The sequence below is a fragment of the Ahaetulla prasina genome, chromosome 2 (genome assembly GCF_028640845.1).
Source record: "Ahaetulla prasina isolate Xishuangbanna chromosome 2, ASM2864084v1, whole genome shotgun sequence".
NCBI lineage: Eukaryota > Metazoa > Chordata > Lepidosauria > Squamata > Colubridae > Ahaetulla > Ahaetulla prasina.
Window position 1 is genome coordinate 259342245 of NC_080540.1, and position 19684 is coordinate 259361928.

The 19684-nt window shown below is 40.3% G+C and overlaps 1 protein-coding gene across 3 annotated transcripts in view; it reads right to left on the minus strand.

Moving 5' to 3' along the window:
• Positions 1 to 19684, minus strand: part of LOC131193375 (uncharacterized) — a 54214-nt gene that overhangs the window by 15924 nt on the left and 18606 nt on the right. For all 3 annotated transcript variants that reach the window (XM_058173468.1, XM_058173469.1, XM_058173467.1), the window contains exons 7-8: positions 19426 to 19545; positions 5398 to 5628 (exon numbers count right to left, since the gene is read on the minus strand). In XM_058173468.1, the coding sequence (XP_058029451.1) occupies positions 5398 to 5628; positions 19426 to 19545 (351 nt within the window). The remainder of the gene's footprint in view (positions 1 to 5397; positions 5629 to 19425; positions 19546 to 19684) is intronic.

A 19684-nucleotide genomic window follows, 5' to 3' on the forward strand; every position in this document is an offset into this window, starting at 1 on the left:
AGAGATAATTAGATCTACATCTATTTTAATTATTAATTAATACATTTTTGCCAAATCAGCTAATTCAAGCAAAACTGTTTTCACAATCCTTGCTCAACAAGGATTTTGTTAAAATAAATTAGCATATTTAGTACTGAGAAGAATAATACTAAAAATATAAAATTATAATTAATATATTGCAGCATAACAATGTCTATACAAATTCTATAACAAATGTTTATTCCTGAAAAACTAATGACAAGGTTGTTTCCTTTTCCTTTTCTTAATGTGTATTATTCTATATATGTTAGAAAGTTAATTACTACAAAATCATTACAGTATACACCAGGGGTGGTCAACCTTTTTATACCTACCACCCACTTTTGTATCTCTGTTAGTAGTAAAATTTTCTAACCGCCCACCGGTTCCACAGTAATGTGCCGTGTATCGTCTGCGCATGCCTCTCGCGCATTGTGGATTGGGTTTGGGGGGGTGCCAGCTACCAGCTCTGCTTGTCTGTTACAGCTGGGTGGTGTGGGGGGAGATGCATGAGCTATTCTGGGACGAGGCTCTTTTGTTTGCGGTCGCACTATAGTGCCATTTAATTTCACTTAAGTAACATGAACTAAACTTATGCGCAGGCGATACAAATAGTATATTTTCAGAAATTTAAATTGCCACGGGGAATTTTATGAAAACCTAATGAAAATGTTTTTAAATAATGCTATGAATTTTTTTTAAAAAGTCAATTAAATTAAAAAAAAGGAAAGTGCTTCAGTATCGGACAAAACCCCTACCGCCCACCATGAAAGATGGAACGCCCACTAAGTGGGTGGTAGGGACCAGGTTGACTACCACTGGTATACACAAAGCAGTTTTACAAATAACTATATACATAGACGTACTTCTTTCTAATCATAAGGAGCCATTAACTGAATTATATAATTAAGAATGGGAGAAAATGTAACCATAGTAATAGATACATCTTACTATATTGTGGCAAAATGATGGGAAGGAGATTTGTTGGATACTCTTTGCATGTGACTAGCCCATTAGCTACCATATTTTTCGGAGTATAAGATGCACCTTAGTTTTTGGGGAGGAAAATAAGAAAAAAGCTGATTGGCAAGTGTATTGACCTCCCGGAATACCCCCAATCAGCCGTTCCCAAAGGTGAATTTTAGCAACAGGTTCCTTGGTTGTGAGCTCTGTGCCTTGCTGCTTTTTTTTTTTTGCTTTTTTTTCTGCCTCTGAAACTCCGTTTGAGAAGCTGGGTGGGGCTACATTCAGAGTATAAGACGCACCCAGATTTTCATCCTCTTTTTTGGGGAAAAAAGGTGCATCTTATGATCTGAAAAATACGGCATTTAGAACTCGTGATGAAAAGTGGTTCCTTGATAGAACTCTGAACTCATATTTATAGAGAAATTCTGTGCAGGCAGGTGCTTTGCAGGCAGCTTATATTTATTATAGCAATCCAGACATCCCCAGAAATAACGTCTTAAGCAAAAATTATATTATTATTATTTATTAAATTTATTGGTTGTCCATCTCACCACAGAGTAACTCTGGGTAGCTTACAATGTTTAAAGATAAAACCCTTACACAATACAAATAAAATATTATAAAAATACAAATATTCAGCCCTAACTAAAAGAGGGAGTGGGAAGGAGTAGGATGAGCATGGGGTGGGGGGAGAAAAGTTGGGATCTGTTATTAATATATCAACCACCCCAATGTGAAGCCCCTCCCTTGGAGTCCCAAGCCAACTGAAAGAACCAGGTCTTTAAGCGCTTGTGGAAGGCCGGAGGTTGGAGCCGACCTCACTCAGGGGATTGTGGGGGGCAAGATGTTCCAAAAGGCAGGAAGGATAGTTGATAACACTAAGCACCAACAGCAGCATTCCTCAACCTGAGCACCTTCTACAATAACTGGAGAATAATGGGTGTTGGTCCATATTCTGGTAAGTCTGCCTTAAGAGAAGAGAATGGAAAGAACCAACCTTTCCCATTCATACAAATAGATTGTATCCATTTTGTGATTTTCCAGACAATTTTGGGGAAGGACTTGCATGATATTATCTTACTGTAAGATATATGATTAGGTTTTTTTCATTCTAAGCATTGTGTTCCTTCCTTCTCATCTGTTTGTATAGGAATTATAAAGCATGGGCAGCAGTAACTTTTCAGAACAGAAAAAGAATTAGGAGCTGTGGTGATGCAATGGTTAAAATATTGTAAAATGTTCAGAGAGTGCTGTAAAGTATTATAAAGCAGTTTATAAATTTAAGTGCTATTGCTATGGCTCTTTAGCAATGAAACAGAGTACATTGCTTACAAATTTGGATGGGTGGAGTTCAGGACTGAAAAGTAATCAATAAATGATCCCTTTATCTCATCTTTGGCATAAGGCTTTTACTTAACCATTCCCAAAACCCTGATTCTAATATTTAGAATTTTAACATGAAATATATTAATTTCTGAATTTACAGCAATATTTTGAAGTAACAGGTCCCAATATCTTCCAATATATTGATTTATAAAAATAAGCAACTGCATGCAGTCTAGATTCCTGTTCTTTTTTTTCATACAAATAGGTAATAAAATGTCACAAAACACCAAATTGTATATTAATCTCTTCATTTCTGGATTCATCTCATTAATTCTCAGCTCACACCTTCACCATATTACTCCGAAAACTGATACTATTATTGATTTTTTTTAAAAAAATCTCTGAACATTGAGATGGTCCTTTCAGCATCTACTAGCCTGAGCCTCAGGATAAACAAGTTCTTACTCATTCATGTCTAAAGGGCATTTTTGTCTGAAGGCATTTGCATCTTCTCCAAATAGCTATGACATATTTCAAATACTTCCTTTTCTCTTTACGGCTATGTTTCTTCCAGGAAAATAGCATTTTAGAATCCAAATAAAGCTCTGGTACCAAAAACTGATCTCATCATAGGGATGTAGAGGGATAATTATCTTGTAACTTTTATTACAAAAAGAGGGATGGAACCAATACGTTTATTTGCAGTTCTTTTCAAAATCATTTAATCATAAGAATTTATGTTCAATTTCTTGTGTAAGAAAAAGAGCAAAGATCACTTTCAAGTCTAGCATTAAAAAATCACCCTAAATTTTATTTTTCCCTTACAGAAATAGACCAGAAATAAGATATTCAATGAAATAAATTGAGAATATATTGAAACTATTTCAGACTAGAACAAGAAGCATAGTCACATTTGTCTTCCCCAAAATTGAGAGAAATTAATTTTTAATATGATATGTTTCTGAAAATCTTGGAATTTTACTAAGCTTATTGACATTTTTGTTTTGCAAATAATTTATTTTAGCTATACATATTGGTGTCACTCTTGAACTTGTGAAAGAAAAAACCAATAACTTAAGTGAGTCAGTAATAAATGAAAGAAATATATAGAGTTAGTCTTGCAAAAGTTAATTTAGTATCGTTTCTGGAATACAATAAGCTTTTCAATATTACAATTCTTATCTGTTTATACGTTTAATTATTTTTATAACAAAATATTTTATTTCTTAAAGAAAATAATACAATTCAATCTTAACTAATATTATTTGAGAATTAAACCTCTTTATGTTCAATAGAGCTGAACCCCAAAATTAACAACAGTTGGTTTGCATCCCTAATTATCTAATAAAACCAGATGAAATAAGAAAGTGAGCCATTTTAATTGTACTTTAGCAGCATTTTTCAATTAAAGTTTAGCTATAAAATTTTCACAAATCTACTAAAAAGTCAAAGCATAAATGAAAATAATTAGGAATATTTCAAAGTAGGTTACGATAGTTTTCCTGAACGCTATTCATTTGAGAGATTTCTAAGTTTCTTATGACTAATTGAAGATTTTAATCTGCATAAAGAGTTAAATTCTATTGTCTTGAAAGAAAAGCAACTTATTTCACAACACACTAATTTATCTCAATGCCATAAGAATCTAAGGGAACCTTGCCACAATATTTTGAAAATTTTCTAATCTTTTTTGGGAGACTCTACTTCCTACACTGAGATATTTATTTATATTGTTTGTACATTTAGATAAAACACTAAAATTGCATCTTGCAGAAAGACTCCTTTTACTAACAGTTCATTTTTTTCTAGAGGAGCAGACGTCAAACATGCTTTAACAGTTTATAAGTGTACTGTTTGTTGTCTGAAAATGTCAAGACCATTGCAAAACTTGCACTATGTTAGAAAACCTGTTTTTAAAAATGTTGCCAGAAGAGTGGGGTTTTATTTATTCAAATTAATTCATTTTCTTTAAAATGCTGTTTAATAACATTCGAAAAGATGTTTTATAGCATGCCACTACTCAGAAAATAATGCTTATTTCTATTCCATCAAGCTTCCAATGTACTGAAAATCTGAAGATGTTGATACATATTCAGTTAAAAAGTATTTATTGAGGGCATAAAACCAGAATGTCCTCAGATTTCAAAACAAAAACCAGAAAACAAGATCTAGAAAAAATTACTGAGGTGGATGATACTTCCATGGCACAAAGTGAAATAAATGAATACCCATATATGTTTTGATATAAAAAGATGAAGAGAGGAGCACATTCTTCTCAAATGAAAAAAGGAAATAAATCATTTTCAAAGTGCTTTATTAGCATATTACCTACAGTTCAAAGCCTTTGAAGTATAACGTTTTTTTCAAGATACTATCTAATTATCTTTCCACTTTCAAAGTCCTTACAAAGGACTACATCTCTAAAAGGTGAGCCCATTTTTAAAGTTCTTTTAAAGTCCACTTTCATCCTTGATATCAAATCACTCCATTTAATGGAGTCAGAATCTAACCCATTTCCTCCCTGCAAGAAGGGAAAACTGGAGAAGTTACACCAGAGGTCCTCCATGCTCCAGTGCTACCCAATCTTCACCTCTAATACGGAAAGAAAATATTGTGCCATTGCTTATAGCTTGCTCATATAATATAAGAGAGGAGCCTGAGTAGCAAACTCTGAAATTCTATTTCATGCTTAAAAAGAAATTTGGTATTGAATGCTACATTTGAGAGAAGGAAAGGAAGACGAAACAGACTATGAAGGGGGGCAAGGGATCCCAAGAGTGGCAAATGACTTTACATGCCTCATAATTTGCAATGATGTCATGTTACACAAACATTACTAAATCATGATTATTAAATCATACTAAGTACATATGACACATAGCATTTTAGCTAATGACAATACAAGTAAGTAATTTATGTCACATTTTCTCTCTGTCTCTGAGAAAATGACATCTTTTGTCTCAGGTCAAATAACACTGGAGAATATAACATCACTAAAGCCTGATTCCGAAAGATTTTGAGTATTTCAGCAGTATTTGGAGCAGTACTTAAAGTGCCACTTTTCAATATACCACATCTTCCACTCACCCAAGGAGCTGAAGGTACCAGAAGTGTCAAAGTGAGCAAATCACTGCAACATTCCTCCACAGCCTGATGACACTGAACTACTTGATTTATCAGCCGAGCATAAACAACAGTTGGTAGAATCTGATGAGCTGTTTCAGAAGACACTTGTCCCGGGGCAAGCAAGAAACTCAGATTTTGCCTCATGGCAAGCAGGTGCCTCCACAACTTGCTCAGTTTTCCTTCAAGAGCACTCTACGAAAACAAAACAAAAACGACAAATATGATAAACATCTGAGGAAATAAAAACAAGTTAATTACTCTGGGTGAAAGGCCACTTGCCTCATTGAGCACCTGCGAGCACAACAGCAAACACACTGACATTTATATATTTTTTAAAAATGTATCTTGGGAACTTGGTGAAACGGGAAACTTCAGGCATTTTGCTGTGCCTTCCCCCCCCTCTCCCTTTTCAGGCCATCTGTGGAGAACATGTGTTGAGAGGGCATGATCTTGACAAAGTCAAAAACACAATAAATTGCCAGACTTCTAGCTTCTTAAAATAAATAAAAAAACAGAGATCAAAGCCACCCTCCAAACAGGGCTGATTGGTTTTCCAAAAGAACAGCTTAAAGCAAGGGTAGTAAAAGGGAGGGAGAGATTAAAAATTGCAAACTTCTAAACAGAGTATTAGAAAAGTATAAACATGAGAATGTTTATCTTTTACCTACCACAGAATCTTATGTTCTTTTTCTGTTTAAACTTTTAGCCAGCTGTTACTTGCAATGTACTGAACAGCATGTTTTCATCAAGCGAAAATGAAAAAGACACTGTAAGAGCTCATTTGAAGTAATCAACATAAAGAGATTAGGTTTTTAGCGAAGTTCGAGACAAAGGCACAGAAGTGTAAGGAAAATGCTGCTAAACCAAAAACAAAGAAATTGACCAGCATCCATTCTGAAGATATAGACAATAAGTATCTATTTAAAATAACAAACAATGGGAAAAATGTGCTGCCCATGCATTTTTCTTCCTTGAACACCACAATGTGAATGAGCTTTCTAATTTTTATGCAGTTTTGAAAAATTCATTTTAATCACTGATGTTCCCCTCTGCTAATCATAATTATGCTGCCTACAACTGATATTGTTCATTGTATATAGAAAATTGCCAATGGAAAACATGTGTATTTCAATATAGAGGGGGGAAACCCATCAATACATGTGCATATTGTATATAGACAATTACAGAAAGGACAGTAGAAGGTACTCGCTACCAAAAGAAAACTAAATCACACACACAAACACATACCTTAGTCCATGCACATTTAAAAATGAGGCAATTGATCATTCTAATATTCAAAACGGAAAATAATTTACTATATATAATAGGGAGGGCAAACTGAATTCAGTTTTAGTTAAAGACACCTAAGTCATTCATTTCTTTGTGCAGAAGACAGGAAATAGCAACAGAGACTATGTCTGGAGAAAGGCTATTCTCATTGGCACAAATAGAGAGAAGGCTATTTTTGTCTTTCTTCTTCTGTCCTCTAATCCAAAAGGTATTTTCATTTAGTTCTAAAAGGTTCCTCAGCCTTTCATGAAAATAGTAAAAGTACAATGAACTACAAGGAAAGTGGGAAATAAGCAAATATAACTTCCTCTTCTAATGGATGTTCTTTATCAGGGCCTCTGGTGGCTCAGCAGACTGTCTGTTATTAACACAGCTGCTTGCAATTACTAAAAGTTCAAGTCCCACCAAGGCCAAGGTTGACTCAGCCTTCCACCCTTTATAAGGTAGGTAAAATGAGGACCCAGATTGTTGGGGGCAATAAAAGTTGACTTTGTATATAATATACAAATGGATGAAGACTATTGCTTAGCACAGTGTAAGCCGCTCTGAGTCTTCGGAGAAGGGCAGGATATAAATTCAAATAAAAAAAAAAGATTTGAAATGTTGGTATTTTGCAGATATTGGATAGATAGAATATAAATATTAGGTAAATATTGGATAAATATTAAAATGCTCCCTGAAATGTATTTTTGTAACTACAGAAAGATTCCTTTTTTGCACTATATTTTAAATTATTCACATTGCCTGATTCTTAAAAGAATCTTTTCAAATAATTTCAAAATAGTTCATTTTATTATTGGGATTTTTTGGTCTGAGCAGACAACAGATAAGAACAATGGACAACAAACAGGATCACCCAGGGGTGAAATGTAAAATTTGTTACTACCGGTTCTGTAGGCGTGGCTTGGTGGGGGGAGTAATGTGACTGGGTGGGCATGGCCAGTTGTTTTTTTTTACTTTTAAAAGAGGTTGGGAAAAAAATGCTTTTAAAAGGTTCTGGTGATCAGGCAATTCAGCTGGGATTGCCAGAGAAGCCTTTTAAAAGCTTCGGCCGAAGAGGTTGTAGAAAAAATGCTTTTAAAGGGTTCTGACAATCCCACCTGAGCCGTGCAACCATCAGAGGCTTTTTTTTTACTTTTAAAAGCATTTTTTCGCCAAAGAAAAAATGCTTTTAAAAGTAAAAAAAAACACCTCTGATGATTGCACGGCTCAGCTGGGACGGGGGTGGGTGGGCAGGGATTTTTGCTACCGGTTCTCCGAACCACTTGCCGCCATTGCTACCGGATTGGGCGATCCAGTCCGAACCAGGAGCATTTCACCCCTGGAAACACCTCAGTTTATAACACAAGAAGATTTCCCAATCAAGAGCCCTTCCTATTTGCCAAATACATTGTTCTTACTACTAAATGTCAGAAAAAGTTCTAACACATTTCACATTATCCAACTAATTTTCTTTATGCCCTTCATTATAGAAATTAAACAAGTTTTTATACTCACACTCAGAAAGGTGCCAGCATAAATTTGCTAATATGTTACACCAAGCCAGGGAACTGTATGCTAACATAAAATAAATAATATTTGCCTTAAAATATATTCAATAATTAGGCAGTGTAATAGGTGAGTTCAAAAACAAGTTCCCTTTTCTAAAATACCTGTATTATGCTTTCTGAACATACATAAAAATGATATAAAAAGGTAAAGGTAAAGGTTCCCCTCGCACATATGTGCTAGTGGTTCCCAACTCTAGATGGCAGTGCTCATCTCCGTTTCAAAGCCGAAGAGCCAGCACTGTCCAAAGATGTCTCCGTGGTCATGTGGCCGGCATGACTAAATGCCAAAGGTGCAGAGAACGCTGTTACCTTCCCACCAAGCATTTTTACATGCTTTCGAACTGCTAGGTTGGCAGACGATGGGACAAGTAACAGGAGCTCACCCCATTACGCAACACTAGGGATTCAAACCGCTTAACTGCCTACCTTTCGATCAACCATCTCAGCATCTTAGCCACTGAGCCACCATGTCCCTTAAAAATGATATATAGATATTTTAAAAAAGAAAATTCACCCTCTTCCCTAGTGATCAATGGAAGCACTTTTATTAGTAATCAACAAAACAGAAACTTAGCCAAAATAACTGTCATTATGCTTTCAAAAACACTATATCACAACATGCAGAGTACGTATACAAAACACCTCTTTCCAAATTATTAAAGCAGCCACATTTTTGCAAAGCTGAAACAACTGCCTAGTTATTGCCATGGACAGCCTTTGCATGCATGTGCTCATTTAGTTGCTTCAGTTCACTTTTTTCTCATAGCCCTCAATTTTAACAAGGAATATCATAATTAATGTAAAAGGCCAGGACTTACAGAATATGTATTTGAGAAAGTAGAAATATTATTAATTCTGTGCAATTTGTTTCAATTCATATCACCTGATATGATTAGAGACAGTCCTTTGCTGATCAGTGATTTCATTTGAAAGAAGTAAGGCAGGAGATTAAATATACCATATTTATCATATACCATATGATATATTTAATTCTGTGGTATGGTATAAGTATCTATTGTTCCTTTTCTTTACAAAGCAAACTCATTCACTGTTTGAAAGTAGAAGGAACATTGTACTTACCTGAATGTTCGTTCTATGTGTGCTGTGTGAGAGCCCAAGCAATGGGTGATAACCTTGTCTGATTGGCCAGAGACTGAGTGGTAATTTGTTTAGTCATGCCTCCTCCTTCCTGCTAGCTCCAGTTTGTTAATGATGGTCTGGATCTGGAGAAGACGTAAACTGTAATGATAAAAAACATACTTTTCCAAACCCTGGACCCCCGTTAGAAAATTAGGGAGAGGTTGGAGTCTCACGCAGCGCACATAGAATGAACGTTCAGGTAAGTGCAATATTCCTTCTCCTGTGTGCTGTTTAGAGAGTCCAAGCAATGGGATATGCCCAAGCTAAGCATCCCTAGGGTGGGGAGTAGAAACCTCCAGGGTCCTGTCAACTGGAAGAACCTGCTGCAAGATTCTTCTCCCAAAAGCCGCCTCTGCTGAAGCTGAGTTTGTAGTTGAGTTTGTAGTTTCTGATGAAGAGTGAAGGTAATGCCCAAGTGGCTGCCCTGCAAATCTCTAGTATAGAAGCTTGAGTGGCCCAAGCCACCATTGTGGTGGCACTTCTTGTAGAATGGGCCATAATGCAGCCCGGAATAGGTTGAGCCTGATGACTGTAAGTCAAAGAAATACAGGCCTTGAGCCAGTGACCAACGGTGGATGGAGTCACCTTTGTGCCCAGAGACCGGGGCTGAAAAGAGATGAATAACACCTCTGTCTTCCGGAACGTTGCCATCCTGGCAATGTATATGCACATGCCTCTGAGTACTTCTAAGGTGTACCTCCGGTGTTCCCTGTGATGTTTGGGATTTGGACAAAGATACAGTAAGATGACCTCATGGGCCCAGTGGAACCAGGAGTTGATTTTTGGAATGAATATCGGGTCCAGGCGGAGGATGACTCTGTCAGGATGCACTGTCAGGATGCTCTGTCAGGATACACAAATCCTTCTGTACTGAGAGAGCTGCCAGTTCTGAGATTCTACAAGCAGAAGTGATTCTACGGGACCGCCTACTTCCACCAGTAGCCTCACACCGACCAGTGCACTCTCACAGAGAGGGCCTCCTTCGGATACCGTCAGTCAAACAATGTCGGCTGGCGACCTCCAGGGGGAGGGCCTTCTCTGTGGGGGCTCCTGCCCTCTGGAACGAGCTGCCTCCGGGGCTTCGTCAACTCCCCGACTTCCGGACCTTCCGCCGCGAGCTGAAGACATTGTTGTTTCGACGTGCAGGACTAGCTTAAACGTAGTTTTAAATCGGGGTTTTAATTGGGGTTTTTAAATGGGGTTTTTAATTCGTATTTAAAATTTTTAGGCCATATATCGAATTAGTTTTTTATACTGTTTTTTAATCTGTATTTTGGTTTTTATTGGCTGTGAACCGCCCTGAGTCCTTCGGGAGAAGGGCGGTATACAAATTAAATAAATAAATAAATAAATAAATAAATAAATAAATAAATAAATAAATAAATAAATAAATAAATAAATAGTGATGAGAAAGGTGACCTTAAGGGTCAGAAGGCTCAGACTGGCAGAACTCAATGATTTGAACAGAGAGGACATGAGTGCCTGTAAGATGAGGGACAGGTCCCAAGAAGGATATCTGTGAACAGGTGGAGGTCACAGATTAGAAGTCCCTTTTAGAAAGCTGCAAACCCTCAGGTGTTGAGAGAGGGTTGAAGCTCTCTCACAGGAGAAAATGGCTGCCAAAGCGGCTACCTGGCTACGGAGAATATTAACCGCTAATCCTGTCTCTAACCCTTCCTGCAGGAAGTCCAATACCTGTGGAACAGTGGCCGATGTTGGGGCTATCACCCTTCTAGTGCACCAGCAGCAAAAAGAATTCCACATGGCGTTGTATATGCGGGTTGTCGACAGACATTGAGAAGCAAGGATGGTAGAGATTACTTTCTAAAGAATCGGTCCTTTCTTAGGATCTCCCTCTCAAGTACCAGAAGGCCAGCTGAAACCACTGAGGTTCCGGATGTAGTACAGCCCCCTGGCTGAGGGAGATCCTGTCTGGAGGGATCCTCCAGGGAGGTGATATTGATAGGGTCAATAGGTCCGCGAAACAGATCCATCTGGTCCAGTGAGAAGCTACGAGGAGAACCTCTGCGCCTTCCTCCAGGATCTTCCTGATGATCCTTGGTAGTAGAGGTGTCGGGGGGAATGCGTACAATGGCCCTGGGGCCATGGACAATGGAGGGCGTCCGTCCCTTCAGCTCCTGGGGATCTGAATCTGATGTAGAACCGTGGACATTGTGCATTTGCTGGGCTGGCAAAGAGGTCTACTTGGGGTGGGCCAAATTTGGTTGACAGCTGGAGAAACAGATCTGGATGAAGTTTCCATTCTACCTGATTGATGGTCGTTCTGCTCAATCAATCCACTTGGATGTTGGAGATCCTGGAGATATGTTCTGCCCGCAGAAAGAACAAGTGTTTCTCTACCCACAGACTTATTGCTGCAGTCTCACGCATCAGTGCCCTGGAGTGGGTACCCTCGACGGTTCACATGCGCCTTGACTGTGACATTGTCCATCAGTAACAGCATGTGGTGCCCTGACAGTTGATCTTGGAAATGGCAAAGTTCGAGCCAGCTGATGTCTTTGAGGAGGTCATTTGGGGACCATCGATCCTGAGTCACACAAGATTTTAGATCCAAAGAGGCTGACATCTGTGGTCCCATCCAAAGAGGCTGACATCTGTGGTCCCATCCCATCCAAAGAGGCTGACATCTGTGGTCAGGGTTAGGCAGGGATGTTCTCTGAAGGAACACCCCTGCTCCATGGCTGCTGATGTCCACCACTCTAAGGATCTGATTAGCTTGATCTGATCCGTTGGGGGAGTTGCTAAAACCCACCCCTTGACTTGGTAAAGGAACCATTGAAGAGGTTGGGAGTGCAACCTTGTAAGCAGGAAATCATTTTGCCTAACAATTGGGAAAGAAGCATCAAATATACCCTTCTGAAGGTTCTGACTTGCCTTATGATGGTGTGGACGCTGGAGCGATGCTTCTGGAAGAGGAAGACGAGGCTGGTCTGAATGTTGATCCTTGCTCCCAGATGGACCAGGGTGGTGGACGGGGTCATATGACTCTTTTCTCAATTCACGGTAAACCTGTGATCTTGGAGGGTTTGAAGTATGATATGGAGTTCTAGACTCTCCTCCTGAGGGGATGACAGAACCAAAATGTCATCCAGATAACATAGCAAATATATGGGTTTTGTCTGCAAGTGAGCAGCCACCACGTCCAGAAGCTTTGTGAATACTTTGGGGGCGGACAATAACTGAAGGGCAGTGCTCTGAATACAAATGTAGTCCCGCATAGGAAAACCGGAGGAATCTCCTATGAGATGGTCTGATGGGCACGTGCAGATAAGCCTCTCATAGATCTATTGATGTCAAGAGATTTCCCTGTCTGATGCCACCCAGAATGGTGTACAGGGATTGCATTTTGAAGTGTTTGTACTTGATGTGTGCATTCAGCTTCTTCAGATCTAGGATGGCTCTGCTTCCACCCAATTTCTTTTGCACTAGAAAGAGTATTGAATAGAAGCCGAATCCCTGATGATGAAGAAGTACCAGTTTTATGACCTGAATGGCCAGCAGGTGCTGGATTTCGGCTTCCATCAGAGACCACTTGGTGGCATCCCATGACACTGAGCATTGGATAAACCATCAAGGGGGTTCGGAACTGAACTCTAGGGTAAGGACGAGAGTTATTGTCTGCAATGCCCAGGTGTCGGTGGTTGTGTTTTGCCAGCAGTTTGCAAACCTGCCAAGGCGACTGCCTATGGGGCTCTTGTTGGGACAGTCACTTGGTCCGACAGTAAGGTCAGTAGCCAGCTCCCTGCAAGGGACGTCTGGTCTGTGGCTGTCTGAAGCGATCCCAAAAGGGGTGTCTGTCCTGTGGCCTGTCCACGGTTGGTAGAAAAAATCTTTGGTAAACTGGGCTCTGAAATCCCATGTCAGATGCTCAAAAGGACTGCCGATTCGTCTGTCTGCTTGCCTGTAGGTGTGGGGAACAATCTTCCTATTGTGCCTCGCCCACCCCTCTCTCCGCAGCCAGGCCCTCCCATCTCCTGCTATCTCAGCCAGAGACTGATAATGAAGACGAATGGCCTGGCATGCCTCCAGCCCCCAGTCCTGGCACCATGCCCGGACAGACTGAGCAAGACGAATGGCCTGGCATGCCTCCAGCCCTGGCACCATGCCCGGACAGACTGAGCAAATAAATCTCCCCCCCCTCCCACAGCGTATGAGCATGATGAGCATGAAGCCAGTCACGAGCTAGAATTGCCAGCAGCTGGAGGGTAGACAGATCCCCGCTTCCGGAGAATGGAGAGGCAACGTCAGCAAAAGGAAGGGAGGGGCAGGCCTGGATAAGTGCTGAGTCATGGAGCCACACCCCATGGCCTATATATAGGTGCCTGTGTGGCTCAGACTGGTAAGACAGTCTGTTATTAACAGCAGCTGCTTGCAATTACTGCAGGTTCAAGCCCCACTAGGCCCAAGGTTGACTCAGCCTTCCATCCTTTATAAAGTAGGTAAAATGAGGACCCAGATTGTTGGGGGCAATAAGTTGACTTTGTATATAATATACAAATGGATGAAGACTATTGCTTGACATAGTGTAAGCCGCCCTGAATCTTTGGAGAAGGGCGGGATATAAATGCAAATTAAAAAAATAAAGGATCTGCTTTCTGGCATTCCTTGAGTCAGGCAAAGTCTAATCTGATTGCTGAAGTCACACCTTGGATTCCTGCCTGCCCTGAGAACTCTGACAGGACTTTGGCAAAGCTGCAGAGGCTTCGTAGCCACGCTTGAGACAGACTTTACAGACCCAGCCGTCAGAGGAGGAGTGGGACACGACACTTCCTCTTATCTTTGTCCTCTACTAAGACAAGGTCTAGGGTTTCCCCGAAGAGAGACCCTCCCTTGAATGGCTAGTCGCCATTATGTTTTCATGTCAGCCTGCCAGTGCCTCAACCTTAAGAGGTGTCTGGATGTGACATTGGACACTAAGGCTCGTGAAGCAAATTTAGCCGAATTGAGCATTGCATCTGTGGAATATTCTGCAGCAGCAAACAGCTTATTTATATCCTGATGCAAGCGGGTGTCATCAGGAGATGCATGGGACTGCATTTGACGAAGCCAGATTAGGGATGTCCTAGAGAAAAAGGACACCACTGTGGTAGAACGAATGGCCCAGGCAGCTGCTTGGTGGGTCTCACAAGTGGCAAACTCTCAGTTTTCAGATCTTTGGCTGAATCAGAAGGAAGGATGTTAGATGTAGCCAAGCTGGCTGTTATGGCTCCAGTCCCCCCACCCTGGGCCTGGCCCCCTGCCAGAGAGTGACTCAGAGAGTGAGGGGGAAGGGCTGTCAGGGCTCCCTTCTACAGGGCTGGCTTTCCTGGCTCAGTTCCAGGAGCCAGAGGCAGGGCAGGTGGAAGAGGTGACGAGGCCTCTGTCTCCTGTATCTCCCACCACCCAGGAAATGCTTCCAGACCCAGCTGAGGACAATCAGTCCTGGTTAGATCCCAGGTTTCGTAGACAAGAGAGGCGGGAACAACAGAAGCAGGGGTGGGGCATGCCTAGAAAGAACTTGAACTGAAGTGCTGTTTATTCCTGACTTCCTGGTTTACATGCCAGCATCAAGAAAGATAACAGAAAAACCTTGGCAGACGCTCGCTGGGTTGCTGCCAGAACTGATAGCTGCCGTGGACTCAATTGCCGGCTAATTGAGTCATTTCTCGTGCCTCTTGGACTGCGGTAGGGGGACAGAACACTGGCCATTGAAACATCAACGGTTAGAAGTTTGAGGAGATCCTCAAGTTCTTGTTCCACCATGTACATTTTCCTAACCATACCACTAGGGGCAGAGATGGATCCGGCCTGATTCCCCTGTTGTTGTATGATGTCAACAAAGAGCTTGGACAATGGAACAGCCTCTTGCTCTGTGACTGGCTCGGTAAAAAGAAGAGCCGTGGGATCTTGAGGGTCCGAAGATTCCTCAGGTTGCCCAATAAGCGCCTCCATACTGGCTGTCGATTTTTCCTTATACAATAAGGTTTTAAATAGGTCATGATGGAACAGACCTGTGGCAGCGCGCTGGTCAGGGATGACCCTTTCATCCTCGGAAAGATTATAACCTGTCACATCCTCTGCTTTGCCCATAAGCGACATGTCACTATGTTGCAAAGGTGAAGGAGAGTGAGGGTCTAGAATGTACTCCCTGTCAGAATGACTCATTGGTGGAATGGCCCTTAAGATTCGGATTGCTGCTGGCACCGAGGCCAAGAAACCCCTTTGGATAAGGGTAGCACCAATGCCCTTTGTGATAGTTTGGGCAATCATATCACACAGGTCTTGTGACAGTGCAGTATCTTAGCCTTCCTCCAGGCGGAGCCCGGTCACGGTAGGAGTGAAAGTAGCAGAAGCATGAGAAACCCTATGGTGATGAGAGGGCCCTGGCTCTGGGTTGGTTACCCCCAAAGGGGGATCCATGCTCGTGGCCTGAAGCTCCTGCCTGGCAGTAGAATCAGAAGGAGACCAGCCAAACTGGTCTGGCTGGGGCTCCTGGATCAAAATGTCGTTGTCTAAAGAATCAGTTGCTTCCCTGCTGCAGGCAAGGATAGAAGATTCCTTGCCAGCCTCCGCCCTTTTTTGGGCCTTGTCAAATTGTTTTTCTAAGGCACATTGTTGCCTCAAGACATCCTTATCAGATACAGATGAAGTGGAGGCTTGTACAGAGGGCTGGGATCTAGTGGAGGGTCCCTTAGACCTTGATTTCCCTTTTTTTGTAACTGGAGCCTCCGAGGCTTGATGTCTGAGGAAGGAAGAGGCAGAGGTGCGAGAAGGAGAGCAACTGCGAGACGCCATTTTGAAATTCACGAGGTGGTTATATTTCAGCAGAAAAAAATTTGTTTGAAAACCTTGGATAATTGCTGCCAGTTGTTTTGTAATTACCTCCCTGGTGATTAAAAACATCCGTATGGAGGGCAGTTGAGGGCTGTAGCCATGCCAAGCAGACACAGGGCTTGAAAGCGGAAATAAAGTAAGGCTGCGGTGGGGGGGGCATCCAAAATGGCGCAAAGCCTACACAAAGGCTTCTCAGTGCTGATTACCATAGCTAGCCCAGGGAAGCTGGAATCCAACACCACGGATCCGTGCCCAATCCCAAGAGCACAGAACCAACACCACAGCTCTCCACGCACTAATCCAGCGCCACAACTCAAAGAAACTACCTCCAGAGCGAACAAGAAGCCGACGGCTCCACACTCTCTGCAGGCCTCCCAAAAGGGAATTTCAATGCCGCTGATCCCTGCGGTTCAGCTGATGAGTGTGTGGCTGGGCGTGATGCCAAAACTGCTTGTAAAGCAGCTACGAAGGTTTTCTAATATTTACTTTCTCCAAAACTCTGCTGAAAGAAGTCCAAGCAATGGAGCGCAAATAACAGAAGTCTCTCTAGGCCGACTGAGTTAACAACCTGGAGCTAAACAGAAAGGAAGAGGCATGACTAAACAAATTACAACTCAGTCTCTGGCCAATCAGACAAGGTTATCACCCATTGCTTGGACTCTCCAAGTAGCGCACAGGAGAATTAAATATACCATATTTATTTATAAATATAAATATGGTATATTTAATTCTATTTTTCAAACAGTTAATGATTTTGCTTCGTAAAGAAAAAGAACAATAGACTTCAGGCACACCGCCTATACTACTTAATTACACATAACGTTTAAAACCACATAAGATTCCCCATATATTGGAAGGCAGGCTGAATTACTTGTTAATAACAAAAGCAACTATAAATTATAGCTATGTATCCTAGTAACAAAATTAAAAAGTGGGAGATAAATGAATAATCCCCTCGTTTTGGATACATTTTAATAGAAAATCTCATTTAAATTAATTGATTGTAATGCTAAATAAAAGCATTATTATATAGGTTGCTTTAGTTAGTATGAAAGCTCCATAAATTTTAAGAGTAGATTACGAGGTGAAAAAAAAATTTAGAATTACAAACATGTACTAAAAGAATGAATGTCACTCTGTTCATATTTCTACAAGGTGACCTTTTTCCAAAGCTAATTAAAAATGTGAAATGTTCGCCAATGTAAGCTTTCTATTTGTCATTGCCCCTAACATGGAGTATTATGACTGTCACAGCAAATGGCACCGTGGAAGTAGGGCTTAACAAGAAAGCTTGATGCACGTATGTTAATATGCAATGCAAGCTCTTCTCAGCAGGTGCTCCATATGATGAAGTTCGTTTCATGAATAATTCAACAAGGAAGCTTCTTTGCAGAGACACCTTTCTCAATGTTTTTCAAGTGAGATCAGTAGAAATCAGGAGCTGTCATTGCCAATTTGCTTCAGTCCAGGTTCTTAAAGTGACACCTTCGATACCTTACTGAGGTTGAAATGCACTTTTCTTCTTTTTACATGTCAGCATATCAAGGACTGCTTTTGTTTTCCACACTTACCACTCCAAAATCAAGAACTGGCATTTTGTGGATAATGAACAAAAACTGAGAGTTTGGAAAGCAATGCATCATTGCTTGTCTTAATCACAAATGACTATCCCTGGCACCGGGACTCAATACATTTAAATTTGATCCGTAAACTACTGCTACAGAGTTGTAATTCAGCTCAAAACTCCAGCTGCATTAACATTTTCTCTATACTAAGCCAGAGCACAAATTAATTCTTCATGATACTATGGACTCTTGAGCTAGGTGAAAGAAATACACTATGAACAAAATACCTATCCTACAATGCATATGCTAGAATATTCAGGCACCACATGCGGAACAAATGTGTTGGCATCAATGCATAATCCAGTGTCTTTTAAAGAAAGTGCTCTTTCATTTTGTTTTAATTACATACGGTTTATATGACTGCTTATTAATGTCATTTATGTCTTTTCTTGGGAGATCTAATCCAAATAATTCTATCAGGTACATAATTTGCCATTATACTATAATGCTTTGATGTTTAAAAAAACCCTTTTCATTCAATTTTAATGAATCAAGGATCCAGGCATCTACAACTCAAAAGTAAAACTGTTTGTTATTAATACTAATTGGCATAAATATTTGAATATACAATAAATAATAAATGGGTAAGGATATATACATGCATAGCTTCTGGACTTCATTCCAGGCTCTTTACCATTGGTGGCCATTTGTATGCACATACTGTATTTCTTTAAAATGTAACAAAAAATTGTCTGATGTATTCACTCTCCTTAGGGTATATGTATATGTTGTTGTCTCTGTATGACTATAGGTTCTAAGGCCAAGCGTATGTGTATATCTATGTGCATGTTTGTGTGTATACATACATGAAGTTCTCATGTGGAAAGATACAAACAGGTTCCCTCGGTTTATGTGTAAATAAATCTAATCAGGTTGCTGCATATACATTGCATCTGCATATTTGCAGATGCTTCTCTATCCTCATGTTGCATCTGTGTGTATTGGTGCAGTGAACTACATATGCTCCACTTGAGGTCACATGACCAGGAGGGAAGATGAATGGAGTAGTTAGCAGCATTCCACTAATATTGTTTAGATTTGTTTTAGGCTGACCAGAATGATACGTTTGTGAGAAGGGCAACTATATTAGATAGACAGATGAGGGATGGATGGATGGATAGGATAGGATAGGATAGGATAGGATAGGATAGGATAGGATAGGATAGGATAGGATAGGATAGGATAGGATAGGATAGGATAGGATAGGATAGGATAGACAGAGACTGACTGACTGGCTCGCTTGCTCGCTCAACTTTTTCTTTGATATGTGGCACTGTTTTAAAAAAATTATAAAATCTTTTTCTCCACAGCTTCCTGGACGATCCAGCTTATTTCAACACTGGTCCTTCTTTTGTCAACTTCTGCTCTCCCAAATCTCTGCTATTTCCAGTTATTCTGCTGATAGACTGACAGATGGATAGAGTCCTAAGCCTCTTCACACTGTTTCTTTCCAACATTTTATTGGGTTGAACAGAATCAAATGACATTTACATAATGCAAAAACTAGGAAGCAACTAAAAATAATGACTTTCATATTATTAAAGCCTTACCACGTATCTAAGATTTAAATTTTCTATTTTGCCATAACAAACATCCAAAAGGGTTATCGGCTGGGCAACAAGATTCCCTCCAGATGTCCAAGGCAATGCAAGTTTTGACAGATCAGAAATCTGAAAGAAACACATACCATAGTAGGATATTTTAAAACAAGCTGAATTAAATAAACTACGATGATTTAGACTGGCTGAATTAAATTAAATTAAATTAAATTAAAAACTTAAATTTTAAGTTTATAAATATGTACAGGCT